This window comes from Crotalus tigris, unplaced genomic scaffold (genome assembly GCF_016545835.1).
Source record: "Crotalus tigris isolate CLP2741 ecotype Arizona unplaced genomic scaffold, ASM1654583v1 scf7180000024117.2648584, whole genome shotgun sequence".
NCBI classification, from domain to species: Eukaryota; Metazoa; Chordata; class Lepidosauria; order Squamata; family Viperidae; genus Crotalus; species Crotalus tigris.
This window is the reverse complement of record NW_024100394.1, coordinates 2267338-2284043: the sequence shown is the minus strand read 5'-3', so window position 1 is coordinate 2284043 and position 16706 is coordinate 2267338. Positions and strand designations below refer to the sequence as shown.

Sequence of the window (16706 nt, the reverse complement as noted above, 5' to 3'; positions counted from 1 at the left end):
GAGAATATCTATTGTTTTTTTTCCCCTTGACAGGCTTTGATTTAGTGAAATGTGAAGATCCTGGAACCCCAAACTATGGCTACAGAATCCGTGATGAAGGACATTATACAGAAACAGTGGTTTTATACAGTTGTAATCCAGGCTACACGATGCATGGTAGTAATATTATTACTTGCTTAAGTGGCGATCGAAGAGTTTGGGACAAGCCCTTACCTACTTGCATAGGTAATAACAAAAATTCACAATATAAATTCAACTTTTGTTTATGGATCAGTATTGCAGTTTTTCTTTAATGTTTGAAATAGCATATAATTTATCTCAATTATTTCAATTTGTTTTGGTATCCATATTGAAATTAGAGATGTTGGACTATTTCATAAAAATTCTGCTGGTTTTAGTGATCTCCTTTGCCATTTCTTGAAATTCTCTCAGACTTTATCTTAATAGCTTGAATTTCATTTTAGGAAAATGTATCTTAACTGATATATTATTTTAGCTTGTACTTTACTTTAGTAAAATGCAGTAAAATTTAAAGATATATATATTCAACTGACAATTTTTTATCCAAGGTTTTTATTCAAATTTCACACATCAAAACTGGTTATGTTTTTTATAAACAATTCCTAGATATTGAGAAGAAATTAAAGAACACAAGCTACTTCTACCCAATACTTTCAGCCACACAAAACATTTCTTGGTACTAATGCATGGCTCCAATAATACTTACAGAATGGGAAATTATCAGAGAAGTGTAACAAAACCCATCAGTTTTTTTATCATGCCTTTCATTTGACATTGACTTTTACAAATCCCTAAACTTAGTTTAGAAGTTTACTGGCAATCCCACTGAAACATAAGGGTCTCATTTACAAGGTGGAGATAGGTAATCACTTTAGAAAATTTTCTCTAATCCTGAATTCTACAAGATCCTAATTTGCTCTGTCCTAAAATCATTAATTGGAATTATTTTAGTCTCTCCTTTCTTTTAATTTTTTGAAACTCATTGTAGTTCGGCACAAAAACAGTGCCTGAGGACCTACAAAAAGTTAGCCAAACAAGTTGTTTGATATTTGCATAAATCCAGTCAGTGATATTTAGAAATTATTATTTGTGACTTGAATAAAATAAAATTTATTTAATAAACCTAAAGCATCGCTTAGTACAATACATGACTACCAATCTGTGTGCAGAAAACCAGGTGAGTGAATAAAGACTAATTTTAACCTCTGTTGCTTTGCTAACTTTAAAAGGGAGTTTTCAAACTTATAAATGTTTGATCTGACCTCTTATGTATTGGGTTTGAGATTAGGAGAGATTGATAAATGGAGGCATCAAAACTTAAATATGTGAACTTAGGAAGAAATAACTCAAGTTGTGATCTAAAGATTCAATACCTCTATAAACCCTTAGAGATTGAGAAAGAAACAGAAAGTACAGGAGGGCATATATAATTTAATAGACATGACTGAATGCTGGTTGGAAAACTTTATGAGTGGAATGAAGAATTGAAATCTAATGAGTATTCAAAAGGAATAAGTCAGATAAAGGAGAACTGCATTATATTTGAAAAAAAAAAAAAACCTGGAAATCTCTATTGATATTCAAGAATTTGAGCACGAGCGTTTAATTAAGAGTCCCTCTCTGAGGGAGATGGATGGTTAAGAAGTGTGAAAAATAAATTAAAATTAAAAAAGAAAAAAACCCCAAGATTATTCTGAGTGTCTGCTATAGAATATTAAGTCCCTCTGAGTCAGACTTTTAAGGGAGAAGAGTAAAAATGGGAGATTGGGATAAGGTCCCCAAAATTCCTTAGTGGTTTTGCTGTGTCATTTTCTAGAAAGTTGAGAAAAAAGCAAGGGAATCAGAACTCCTGTAACTGTTTCTAAACAATAAAGAAAAGCTGACTAAAGAGATAAAAGCAATGGAAACTTTGGGAAGAAATAACTTTGTCATATTGGATTCAAAATCACTACAGAAAAAAAAATTGGAGTATAATTTACATGTGCCCTAGATTTTAAGGGAACCATTTTTCACTAAGCCTAGGCCAGATTTTATGGCCATAATCCTGAAGACAAAGGGAGCACAGGAGATTTGGGAGCTTCTCAAAGATAAGATACTGGAAGAACAATCACACACCAAATAGGAGGCGGTTTAAAAAATAACTGAATGCAAAGTGAGTTTTTGACTGAGCTAAGTGTTAAAAAGCATATGTAAAGAAGGCAGAAGTTGGATATAATCATCAGAGAATTGTATCAATAAGAACATAATATCTGCAGGAAAAAAGGTAAAAAAGCTGATGCAGAAAAGAAACTAAGGTTCACCAGGGAACGTCAATCAACAAAGATGAAACTCTGTGATAAACAGTTGAAAGTAATGGGTATATTTAGCCCAGAGAAGAGAAGACTGTGAAGATGGGATTCCTGTCTTTTAAGTATCAAAAAACTGTGATGCAGAATATTGAGTAGAATTGTTTAGAGTTACTCCTGAAGATTGGGGGGGGGGGGCAATAGATTCAAAGTACAGATAAGTGGATTTTGGTTGAACGTCTATAAATCTTTCCTAATGGAACAGACTGCTTTGAAAGGTCGTAGATTCCTTCTCTGTTTAAAGACAGACTGAATTGTGTAGTCATGGTTTGCTGCATGGAATAGGGAGTTAGATTTGATGATTTGTAACTTCCCTTCCAAACTATCTATTATATGATTCTGCAAGTGGAGCAGCTTATGTTGGATCTGACATTTTCTCATAAGTGTAAATATTATGTCATGGAGAAGATGGTCTGATTACTTATTAGGTTTAATTCTAATGTATAGTATTTTTGTTTTACGTTACTTGTTAGCACAGCATGAAAATAGTGCTCTTCGGAACAAATGGGGTTCTTCTGGATTGTCAGATTCCCTTTAGTCCTATGCAGGGTTTTGGTTTTTTTTTTTGCAAAGAATCATAAATTTATTCTTTAACAATGCCATTTTATTTATATGTATATCATTTGCATATTAGCAGAAAATATTCTCATTACAGTAAGAACAAGTAGTACAAGAAGAAAATAAATATAGTTTTGATATATGCAATATCAAAACTATTTTACCATTGTTTGTAGACTGAGTATATAGCTGAATATAGAAGACCATTTAAAAAAAGCAAAAACAATAAAATATTGTTTCCTATTTCTATAAGATTCCAGATCTATTAAGAAAGAAACTATTATTTTTGAGTTCATTTGAAGTCCATCATATTTTTCAGAAATAAATCAGGTTACCTTTTGTGGGAATACAAATGGAGTTTTCACATTTGCTGCTTTATTTGCAGGAATTTATAACTTAATGCCTGTGGTTCACCAGTCTGCCTCCAATCAGTTCCCTTGATGCTTTCCAAGTTCTCTGCTCCATTGGACTTCATTTCTTTTTAAGTTAATTCTTATAATTGAAAAACTGGAAAAAATGAAAAGCTGGCATAGAAGCAAAATGTAAAATTCTGACTTCTTTTTATTTAAAATATGGCTTTGATATCATATGCATTCTCAAAAAATGAAAATGATAGTGGCTTTAAAATAATGCTGCTTCAAAATGTGCATACCTGTCCATAAAAAAAAGGACAAAAACAAGCTGAGCTATTAAGGAGTATCTTCCAGCTGTAGATGTTACAGTGGGAACAACTTCACTAATTTTCTCTCTTTCTTTCTCTCTCTCTTTTGTTTTCTCTGTCTCTCACACACACACACAAATACCCACATAAACCCACACATAGAAGTATATAGCTCAGGGTTGAAGTATAAAGTCCTTGGTGCTCTCTGAGTTTGGTTCTTTGCTTGCAGATGTTTCATTACCTGACTAAATAATTTCTTCATTGCTAGAGGGCCAAATCCATTCCTTTCTAGCACTGAAGATGTTACCTAGTTGGGTAGTAAAATAACTGCAAGAAAACCAAGCTCCAATGGTACAAGAGATATGCTCTTTCTCTCTCTCTCTCTCTCTCTCTCCCTCTCCCTCTCCCTCTCCCTCTCCCTCTCCCTCTCCCCCTTCATTCTTGTACATAGAAGCAGCTGGCCTGGAGATGAGAGGAGATGAGGCAGAGAACTGGAGAAAAAAATACATGTGTAGTCAGTGTCTAGTCAGATTACATTAGAAATGTAAATTTTAAACCGTGTCTTAAACTAATAAGGAGAGGGCCAGTATCAGTTCTAATAACAATTTATTTTACAATAAGGACCTTATCCAGAATCAATTTCATGTTTGATAGATTCATGACAGGATCTACAGAAGGAGTCCCATTTTAGATGCAGACTGTATATATCAAATTGAGTATCTGGAGTACCTTGAATTGGGCTTGGAAAACAATTGGCTATCATTATAGGTATCACAGCATAATGATAAGGTGCAACTTGCCAATCATGCTGCAGCATTTTGGACCAATTACATTTTTTTTTTTTAGAATGAGGTTGCCAAGGTATATTTCCCCAAATCCAGATTCCTTTCTTCCAGATAGGAATGTAACTAACTAATTAGCCAAATCTGATTAAAAGCTTTCCTTGCCACTGTTATTAAGTGGCTATTCAATATCAACTCTGGATTAAGGAAGACCCCAGGCTTTATTTTGTAGTCATTGTTAATTGTTTTTAAAGGCATTAATTTGACTGAAATCTATAACTACATTTTTAAAGCAGTATTTTTATGCACATGCTCCTAAAATATAATTATTTCTAAATAAACATGACTAGCAAATAGGAAGAGTAAAAAGGGGTCTGCAAGTGAAGTTTAGTGAGAAAGTTTAAGTTGATTAGGTGCTATCAAGTCAGAGTTATCCTGGTAACTATATGGACAATTTCTCACCATTTTGTCTTGTCTCCATTAACAACTTGTAGCTCTTCCAAGGACAGTCCTGTAATTTGTTTGATCCCATCCATCTCATTTATCAATTGCCTTCCCTTACATCTCTTTTCCTCAATCTTGCCAAGCATAGTCAATTTTTTCTAATTCATTATTCATTCTCATCACAGATCTAAAGTGTGTGAGTTTCTGCTGTCTGATTATTGCCTCAAGGGAGCAGTGAATCTTTATTCGATCCAAGATGAATTACCAGTGCTTCTTGCAGTCTATGGTACTCTTAACAACTTAACTCCAAATCCATATTTGAAGGCATTTATCTCTTCTCATTCTTTTTCAGTATCAACCCTTCCCACCCATACATTATCATGAAAAACTATTCTAATAGCTTACTTTGGCCACCTCTTACAAAGAGAACCTTTACAAAATGTTTTATAGATGGCATCTCCCACCCACAAGATTGTCTAAAATGTATACCAATGTCTCCCCTAAATGTTGGAAATGCAATTTGAAAAGTGGAACTTACTATCATATGTGGTGGGAATGCACGCGAGCTCGTGATTTTTGGAACAGGATTAAAATTTGGTTGGAAGAAATATTAGAGCAAGCGGTAGAACCAAAACCAGAACTCTTTCTATTAGGTTTAACTACGCAAAAACATGACAAAGGCGTATTTTATTTAATGCTACACATTTTAACGGCCTCCAGGCTGGTTTTTGCTCAAAATTGGAGGAACAAGGAAACCCCAACGGAAGAAGAGATCCTGCATAAAATTTTAATATGTGCTGAGATGGACAGGCTTACAATGATTATGAAAGACAAAACGGAACACGAATACTTCGAAATCTGGGGCAAATTTTACCGCTGGTATGAATTAAGAACTGCTCGGACTTCAAACTAATGGTAGAACTAAAAGATATACATAACTGTACATATAATTGTATATATAATTGTATTGTATAAAAGATGAGGTTTATATAGAGGTTAAGAACAAAAAATTATAAAATTATAAAATTTTTGTACTATGATAGGAACTGATAGAAAAATTCACTCTGGAATGTCATGTTTGTCCATTGTTGTTTTAATTGTATTAATGAATAAAAATTAAAAAAAAAAAAAAAAACTATTCTAATCTTTATTGTCATGGAAATAATCTTACCATTCATAAGGCTGTTGAAGATCATTATTATTTTCTTCTTTAGGATTAATCTATCCAATTTTAGTATTCAATTCAAAATAATAGGATCCTCATTTTTTGCCAAGAGCTATAGTTTATGTCTATTATTACTTTTACCTTGTTGGTTTTTACTAACCAGATTTTTTTTAATAAATAATTAAACAGATTTAGAGAAAATTCAAATACTTATCCTTTTCCTACTGGGAAACACTATTCCAAATTGTTTATTGTAAACATTCTTCAGAAGAATTATGAGATATATAGGCATGATTATTAATACATTCCATATTCTAGGGTAATCTACACAATAGAATGGCTTACTTTTGTAAATTAAGCAAAGGTAAACCTCATATTGAAAGCCAGTTTGATGTAATGATCAAGGCTTCAGATTAAAAACTGAGAAATTATTAGGCAGGAAGCCAGCTGGATGACCTTGGGCCAGTCGCTTTCTCTCAGCCTTAGGAAGGAAACAATGACAAACCAATTCTGAAAAATCTTGTGAAGAAAACTGCAGAGATTTGGCCAGGCAGTCTTAAAGAAATGGAAATGATTAAATGGAAGGAAAAAAAGCATGCTTTGCTATGCTATTATTTTTATCTTGATCAATACGTATTATTTAGTTTTATGATATCCTTCCTTTTCTGAACTTGCCTATTCATGGCTCTATTCTTCTTTGTTTGAGCTTAAGCAAAATTCTGGGATTTTTTTCTGAGGAATTAGATACTGCAAGAGAATTTCCATTCCAAAGGTGCTTTTTCAAGAGGCAACTGGACTTTCTTGTTTTTCTTTGAAGACGTTTCACTTCTCATCCAAGAAGCTTCTTTAGCTCTTCTTCAGATGACTGAGAATCTCCATAGACATACAGTACCAGTCCTTTCTAATATTCACATATTTTAGGCATATTTCTTGACATAGTTGTTAGCATTTTGCCATCTCTTATATAGTTTTAAATAGTTTCATGGGTATTTCACCTGTAGCAAGTTCTTTCTCACCTATTGGTTGTTGTACCTTCGTACCTCACTCCCCTGTGGAATGAGTTCCTCAAAATATTTTATTTCCACAAATGTATCTTTTATTGTATAGTCAATTAATTATGTGCCATTAAGATGGTTTCAACTCTTAATGATCACAGAATTGATATAATAACAACAACAACAACAACAACAACAACAACAACAACAATAATAATAATAATAATAATAATAATAATAATAATAATAATAAAGTTGCGAGGGACCTGGAGGTCATCTAGTCTAACCCTCTGCTCAGGCAGGAAACCCTATACCATTTCAGACAAATGGATGTCCAGTCTCTTCTTAAAAACTTCCAGTGCTGGAGCATTCACAGCTTCTGGAGGCAGGGTTATTCCATTGATTAATTGTTCTAACTGTCAGAAAATTTCTCCTTAGTTCTAGGTTGCTTCTCTCTTTGGTTAGTTTCCATCCGTTGCTTCTTGTCCCTCCTTCAGGCACTTTGAAGAGTAGCTTGACTCCCTCTTCTTTGTGGCAGCCCTTGAGATATTGGAACATTGCTATCATGTCCCCCCTCGTCCTTCTCTTCATTAGACTAGACATACCCAATTCCAGCAACCGTTCCTTATATGTTTTAGTCTCCAGTCCCCTGATCGTCTTTGTTGCTCTTCTCTGTACTCTTTCTAGAATCTCAACAGGACATCTATTCTATGATATTTTTTGTAAAAGTTTCCACTGTAGACTATCTGTCTTCCTTTAACTTATAATAATAATAATAATAGTAGTAAAGTTGGAAGGGACCTTGGAGGTCATCTAGTCCAACCCCCTGCTCGGGCAGGAAACCCTACACCATTTCGGACAAATGGCTGTCCAGTCTCTTCTTAAAAACTTCCAGTGTTGGAGCATTTACTGCTTCTGGAGGCAAGCTGTTCCACTGATTAATTGTTCTCACTGTCAGGAAGTTTCTCCTTAGTTCTAGGTTGCTTCTCTCCTTGATTAGTTTCCACCCGTTGCTTCTTGTCCTGCCTTCAGGTGCTTTGGAAAATAGCTTAATTCCCTCTTCTTTATGGCAGCCCCTGAGATATTGGAATACTGCTATCATGTCCCCCCTTGTCCTTCTCTTCGTTAAACTAGACATACCCAATTCTAGCAACCGTTCCTTATATGTTTTAGCCTCCAGTCCCCTAATCATCTTTGTTGCTCTTCTCTGTACTCTTTCTAGAGTCTCAACATCTTTTTTACATCGTGGTGACCAAAACTGGATGCAGTATTCCAAGTGTGGCCGTACCAAGGCATTGAAGAGTGGTATTAATACTTCACGTGATCTTGATTCTATCCCTCTGTTAATGCAGCCTAGCACTGTGTTGGCCTTTTTGGCAGCTGCAGCACACTGCTGGCTCGTATTTAAGTGATTGTCTACTAGGACTCCGAGGTCCCTCTCACAGTTACTACTATTGAGCATGGTGCCACCTATACTGTACTTGTGCAGTTGGTTTTTCTTGCCTAAATGTAGAACCTTGCTTTTTTCACCATTGAATTTCATTTTGTTAGTTAGTGCCCAGTGTTCAAGTCTGTCCAGATCCTTCTGTATCTTAAGCCTGTCTTCTGGACAACTTATCTTTGTTGCATTTTTTCTGTGGTTATGTTAAATATCACAACTCTTCTTTATCTTTAAAACAACTCTTACCCTTTTTTTCTTATTATTTTCCTATATAGTATTTGTGATATTCTTGATTGAGATACCTTTTGTAAACCTTTTCTGCTTTATTATGAAAGATTGCATTCAATTATTCTATGCTTTTGTTGTTGCCCAAGGCTTTTATCTAACATTTTGCTTTGGCTTTCATAATAGTTTGTTTTGAAATCACTTTGATCTTTCAGGTTTGAAACTGTAGAGATTCCAAAGTCTCTTTTGCTTAAGTTAAATACAATGCATCTGTTTCTTATTTTGATTTTATCTTTTGATTATATATCTAGATCCAATCTTTCCAGAATATATACTATATTTCATATTCTGATTTTAACTAGTTTATTTGACATCATAATTTATGTTTTGTTCAACAATCTGCACTTAAAAGTGTCCTGTCTGATAGCACTTTTCCATCTTCTATCACATCATTGCATCTAGATCTATTTGAGAAAGTTTGTTCAATAACTAGAGGAATGCATAATACACAATTTTTATTTTGCGGTCACAGACCAAAATGCAAGTGCAACAAACGAAAACACAAGAAAAATATAATCACAAACAATTAACACCAGAAGCCTTGGCTAAAGGGAATTACAACGTTCTCCTCTAATAGTTACAGCTCTTAAAAGAAATTTAGAAACTTGAGAAGTAATATAGGAGGAGCCATTCCCTGGACAATATAAAACCAAATTACTAACATTAGAACCAGAGGGATTGCTAGAGGAATGCTTCTAACCTTAGTGAATCTCATTACAGGTAGTTCTCAGTTAACAACCACTTCTTAAACAACCATTTGAAGTTATGACATAGCTGAATGAATGGTACATACAGCTGGTCCTCAAAGTTCCAGCCATCCCAGCATCTGTGCATTGAGATCTGGGTACTTGGCAACTAGCTTGCACTTACGAGGGTTGCAGTGTCTCATGGTCAAATGATTGCCATTTGTGACCTTCACTGAAGGCTCCCACAAATCAAAGGGCAAGCCAGCAGGAAAAGTCACAAATAGCTCAATCTCCTACACCTGGTAGCAGCTACCTCAAGCCTAGTTCTACTTTTGCCATGCCATACCAGCCCATTACACACCTTTGTGCTCCCTCCCTTGCCCCACAGTTGCCACCCAAGACTTGCTGCACTCATGCCACACCACACCAGGACATCACACACTCTTGTATGCCCCCCTGCTCAACAAATACCACACCAAGCCTCCTTTTCTCGCACCATGCTAAACATTCATATGCTCTTGCTCATCCTCTTTCATTCTGTAACAGCCACATGCCTGCCTGCCAGCCTGCTCACAAGTTGTTTGACACATGCAACTTACTTCTGATTTCCCCACTGAATGTTTGCGTGTTGGAAGCCAGCAAAAAGTTGGGAGGAGATCCTGACTTAATTGCCCAATAAACTTGCTTAATGATGGCAATGGGAACTGCTAGGGTTGCCATAACTAAGCAATGCAGTCACATGATGTATTTTAAAACTTCTTTGCTTAGTGGTCCTAATTAACATTGTTAACTGAGGGCTACCTGCAGTATATCTGGCTTTCATAAGTTTGAATTTTCATTTGCCATGTATTGTGTTTGATTTAGAAGTTTGTTCTCCTGTGTGAGTTAGTTTCTTCATATCTGCAGAGTTCTACCTGTACTTAACTTGGATGTTATGGATTGCCCTTAGTTTATATTTTCTATTTTCACCATATCAAGAAATTCCAGGAGCTTCCTCTTGCACTCCAGAGTTTCTAGTCCCACAATGAGCAATAGTGTCAGAATGACTTCAGTTACCAAATCCACATGTCAAGTAATAATCCTTTGAGAGTAAAAAAAAAAAAAGGTGTTCTTCATCAAGATCTTTTCTTAGGGTAATATGCTGAATGTGCCAATTAGTTTTATTGGCAACAATATGGAATTCTTTTGCTATTGCCTTTTTCTGAGAAGTTTTGATTTGTTGTTATTACTGTTGAATTTCTCATCTAGTCTATAGTTCTGATATTTCTTCCGGGTCTTCCATTCAAATACTAATCTGTTCTATTCCAAAAATCCCAGAAAACCACAACAAATTTTCTTTCTAAGTTGGTGATTTGACAAGCTTGAGAGTTTAGAGTGTAACGAGAAGAAAACAGAAATTACTGTTAGTGCTGTAAGAATCAAAAGTGGCAAGTAGATAGAACTTTGCAAACGTCCTTGTGACACCTTTTATGATTAAAAAATTTCTTCCTTACAGCAAGTTCTTGTATTATTGCTTCCTTACAGGAAGAGCTTGTATTATTAGTTTAGCAGAAAGTGGCAAATTCCTTCCTTCTATGAAAATCTTGTCATGTAATTTCATAATAGGTTGAATTTTGCAGTGAATTCAGCATCTAGAGGAACTTGCCAGAACTTGGAAGCTAAGCCAGATCAGACTTGTCTAATACTTGGATGAGGGAACCACAGGGCAATTCCAGGACTATTAGCTAGGCCAGTGGTGGCGAACCTATGGCACAGGTGCCAGAGGCGGCACTCAGAGCCCTCTCTGTGGGCACGTGCGCCATCACCCCAGTCCTACGCCTTCAGCTGGGTTTTATAAAACCTTTTTGCTTTAGGCCTCCGCCGCTGTGTGCAAAAAAAAAAGGTTCAATCAATCAGTCAATTTCAACTTCTAGCGGGAAAAAAAAAGATCTTGCAAAGTTGGAATTGATTGATTCAAATTTTTAGTCCCACCTAGTCTGCCGTTACCACCGCAGCCACACCCAATGGGCCACACCCACCTGGCACCCGGCGATGCATAAGTGGGTTTTGGGTTGCAGTTTGGACACTCGGTCCCTAAAAGGTTCGCCATCACTGAGCTAGGCTGTGAAGTTCACAAAACATCCTTAAAGAAGACAAGGACAGAATGCTTTTCAGAACAAATAAGAGTCAAGTTCACACTGAGACAGTCTTTTATGTTTTACACATATTCTCTTTTCACAGTCACAGGGTTATGGGAGGAGATATGGAGACTGTTAAATCAACTATGATACATAATTACAGTTTCAAATACTTTACAAGATAAAATCTGAACCTGTTCCTTTAAAAAAAAAGTGTTATTTCCTTTATTTTCAGCCGAATGTGGTGGACGAATTCATGCTGCTACTTCTGGTCGTATCCTTTCTCCAGGTTATCCAGCTCCATATGACAACAATCTGCACTGCACTTGGATTATAGAAGCAGATCTTGGGAGAACAATTAGGTATGCATTTTTTCAAAAAATTAAAACATATTAACAATTAATTATTATGTAGATTTATGGATAGAGCAAAATAAGTGATTAATGTACATTTCCTAAATCATGGACTGATAATGGTGAATCCTAATGAACCTAAGGGAAGATAATTGACGTAAACAGTTCTAGATAGAACCAATGTGGTATCCTGGTTATGGAGCTGAATGAGATGAGCTGACATGTGGATCAATCGCATTCTCCTTAGACGAACCCATCTTGTATGGTTATTGTTTTTGGGAGAAACAGGATGAGGGAGCAAGACAGAGGGACCTTGAGGCAGTATTCAAAAGATAATACAAAATCTAAATAAATAATAAGTTATGGAATTCAGATTCAGTAAATTAATTTAGGATCGTGGTTCAAATCATTGTATCAATAAAGAAATTCATAAGATTAAGCTATATACTTAAGCAATTATATTCTTCCAGAGTCTGATCTTTCTTTTTGCTTTGATTTTAAACTACAAAGGAAGAAAAGAGAGGAGGGGATACATGAATGCTGAATCTAATTTTAATGCCATCACTAGAAGTAAAAAGCAGTATTAGAGCTGACCAACATAATAATCCTGTTATGGTTACTTATGCAATACATTACAATCGTTTAAAGTCAATAAGATAAAAACAACGAATTCCGGGATGTAAGGCAAAAGGCTTTTTTTTAATTGCTAAGCTTTCGTTAACAACCTGTTAACATCATCAGAGCAAAGGGCTAAACGACATGCTCTGATGATGTTAATAGGTTGTTAATGAAAACTTAGCTTGTTTTTATCTTATTGACTTTCAATGTCCATACCTGGGATTCCAATATTCAAAATTATCAAAGACATTACAATCATTATAAAGTACATTTCCACAGCAAAGTACATTTCCACAGCATATTTCAGCTGAAGAAGAGACAGAAAAGCACAGAAAGCATTTTGGATGTAATTTCTGAGAAATGAACAGAAAAGATACAAACTGGAAATTACTAGAAAGTTAATAAGTTGTTAAAGTTTAGTTAGTATGGTGTGAAATATTTATTTAGTTTATTTAATTATATTATGTTTAATTTGTATCTTTAATTCTAAAATGTTACTACTGTACGACCAGCAATTGTGAGTATTTCAATAAAAGCATAACCCCCTGGAAATTTTACAGCAGATGTCTTTTAAAAATATATATATAATCACTTTTTAACAGTGAATTATGCAGTATGGATGTGGTGGACTTTTTTTTCATTAAGGTAGTCTGTGTCCTGATTTGTTGCAGGTTTATGGATATCAACATCATGTTCCAATGTCCACATTCTGACATATAACAGATTACGTATTTAACCGTAGTATTATATGATGCCTAAAAGAAGTAATTCTAAGACCGCCAGAGTAGATCTTAGCAAATAACCCAATCTGTGATTATTAGGCTAATTTATATTGCATGTTCCTTTTCATTTCCAGTCTGCATTTTATTGTTTTTGATACTGAGGTGGGTCATGACATCCTCAAAGTCTGGGATGGTCCCATTGAAAGCAACATTTTGCTGAAAGAGTGGAGTGGTTCAGCTCTTCCTGAAGACATTTACAGCACTTTCAATTCACTGACCTTACAATTTGACAGTGACTTCTTTATCAGCAAATCTGGCTTTTCTATCCAGTTTTCAAGTACGTGAACTTGTATTATCCTTACATACTTCTTTGTTGCTTTTTGTGAAAATAGAGTTTGTAGTGATAATGTTCCAGAGTCTCTTCATGGGCAAAGTCGGTGTCGTGTAGTGTTTAACAGACAGCCTGTGTTTAAGTCCTTTATCCACAAAAACCTACTAGATGACTTTGGTCCAGCAATTCTCTCTCAACCCCACCTCTATCTCACACCTTGTTGTTATGCAGATAGAATAAAGCAAGATCACTATGCAAATATGAGATGATTTGTTGTTCTTGTTCTTTTTCTTGTCATTCTTATTGAATTCAGTAACCCAAACCCTGCCTTTAATATTTAGCAACAAGGCATTGTTTAATTAATTATTAGAAACAGAACGTAGGTGGTGTTGATTTCAGACTTCTGGGATGCTGCCATTAGTCTTCTGATTGGATTTCCTCCTTTGTTTTGCTGTAGATTTCTTAGCAGGGGCCTATGTAAAGTTGGATGGGTTAATGAGGAAGGTGGAGTGTTAGGGCAAAGCAGCAATTATTAAGCACATGGCTCAGGGCTGAAAAATAATTATGGTCTCACAGCTGTGTATCAGCCCACCTATCTTCCTTGAAAATAAGCTACTGCTGTTTTTGTTTGGGGGATTTTTTAAAAAAATATCTTTACAAGGAATTTTCATAAGGAATTGAGAGCCAATTTAGTCTAGTACTTAAGTTGTTAGCCTAGAAACTAAGATACCATGAATTCTAGTCCTCCCTTAGCCATGAAAACTGATTGGGTGACCTTGGGCCAGCCTTTCTCTCTCAGCCCAAGGTGTGTTGGATATGTTCACCCCCTTAAATTATTTTTTAAAAATAATAAGGGTGGGATACAAATAAATAAAAAGTAAATAAAACATTTAAAATTAATCTGTTGGACTACATATCTGTTCCATGTTCTGTTTTCTGATGGAGAGAGGAAGTCTACAAACTAGATTATACTCAAAAACACACACACTCACACACATACACACTGAGATTGATGTCTTCTATGATGACATATTTATGTTATCTATTTGCATATACACAAGTTGTTTTGATATGCTTTGTTGTCTGCTATTAAATACACAAACAGAGAAAATTTACTAGAGAAATGCAAATGTCTTCTAATCACAAAATGTTTGGACCCCATCAAAGAGCCATTGTCTTGTCTGCGCAGCACAGCATGTAAAACACTATGAGGACATGAACTGACTGGTGTGATTATGTTAATTGTTATCAGCCTAACACTTTTCATTAAAACTTAATTACTATTTAATCATGTCTAAAAGGATATAAAATGGAGTTCAGCATGCATCCCTGACCTTTACTCTGCAGGGTTAAATGTATTTAAGCTAGTTATTAGAAATCTTATTAGAAACTGAGGTACTGGCTAAACATCACCTATCAAAGCATGGAAATGTTGCTAGGTATAGGTATGTATTAAATTTCCATTAGCCACAGAAGATTTCTGGTCTTAAAATATTCAAGCTCCTATTGTTAATTTGTTGCAAGTTAATTGACAGACTTTTATTTTGCTGATTTGCACCTTCCACTCTCTTCTCCCACCAACACTTTCTGAACCAAAAGATCCATAGTTTATGACTGCAATTGGGACTGCAATTTCAGCATACATTGAGGCACCCACATAATTAGACCCAATATCCTAACCTTTTTATGAAAGTTGTTAAGTGAATCACATGGTTGCAAGTGCAAAGCCATTCTCTCAAATGGTTGGCATTTTGCCAGAAACAGCACAAAATACTGGAAACCAGCAAAAAAATTGCAAATTGCAGTCATGTGACCCTGAGATGTTGTAACCAGTGAACCAAGCATTCGAAAAAACAGTCAAGTCATCATTTAAAATATATTCCTGTTGCTGTTGCCAGGAAAGATGTTGGAAAGAATTCTAGAAGCCATGCTCTGCATGATGTTCTACCTTTTTTAAGTAGGTATTGAATGACTTTTATTACAAAATTGTCATTTGTTCCCATCTGATAGGCATTAATAAACATAGACCATGAAATGCACGGAATAGGTCTCAACACTCTAAAACTATAGTTTTGCAGGTGAGATTGGTACATACAAAAATAGAATTAATACAGCGATATCTTGAACAATGAATCAGAATATGAAATAGCCATAAAATGTCTAGCCAAGTAATATTTAAATCATCAGCACACTAAGCAGCCAACAGACCACAAGGACAGAGAGGCAAGTACTTAATGGTAGCATATACAGCAGGGGTGTCAAACTGCCGGTCCGTGGGCTGGATGCATCATCTGGAAGCCACACCCACTCCATTGCCGGCAGTGGCAAAACCAGCCCGATACGTTGCACAATGTCATGTGATGTCGTGAGTTTGACATGTCTGATATACAGTATATGATGAATACACTATGTACATGGCATCATTGTGGTTTGCTTCAGTGTCAATAAATAGTAGGGATACCTTTGGAAAATACGATTTTTTAAAAAATATATATTTTCCTATTATAGTTTATGGCATAAAATAAAGTCTAATCCAAACATTGGGCAATTTTAGATGTAACATTCCTATCTTTGTAAACCATGGTTTATAAAGTTATGAGAGTAGTTTTGCCTCTTCACTATCCTCCATGTTGTGGCTTGAATCTGAGGTACTGGATAAATATTACCTATTAAAGCATGGAAATGTTGCTAGGTGTAGGTAGGTATTAAATTTCCATTAGCCACAGAAGATTTCTGGTCTTAAAATATTCAGGCTCCTATCATTAATTCATTGCAAGTTTATTGACATTTATCTTTCCAAGGAAAAAATAAAATCAAAGAAAGGCTATGTCCAATCAGCCTTGCTTTCTGCACCATGATTTTTCTTTGTTTTGGTTATTTGTGGAATGGCAGCATGCAGTCCATACATCTTATGCCTGCTCAGTATTTATTTCAAACACACTGAGATTATTTTCCAGCATTCAATCTCTCCATCTCTTTTCCTTATAGAGATAATTGGAAGAAAATCAAGTCTAATATGATGTATTAGAGCAGGCAGTTTCCTAGAAAAGCAATCCTACCTAATAACTTTCCTTCCAAACTTAGACAAATAATGGTATACAATGCTGTTGTTATAAAATGTGTGATGCAATACAAAGTCTTCAATATTCAAAAAATGTCTCTAATTTCATTTCATGATTTCT

General features: G+C 35.2%; 1 protein-coding gene across 1 annotated transcript in view; it reads left to right on the top strand.

The window, feature by feature from the left end:
- Positions 1-16706, top strand: part of CSMD1 (CUB and Sushi multiple domains 1) — a 510216-nt gene that overhangs the window by 338384 nt on the left and 155126 nt on the right. Inside the window, exons 20-22 of the mRNA XM_039322597.1 lie at positions 34-225; positions 11736-11862; positions 13328-13530. Of these exons, the coding sequence (XP_039178531.1) occupies positions 34-225; positions 11736-11862; positions 13328-13530 (522 nt within the window). The remainder of the gene's footprint in view (positions 1-33; positions 226-11735; positions 11863-13327; positions 13531-16706) is intronic.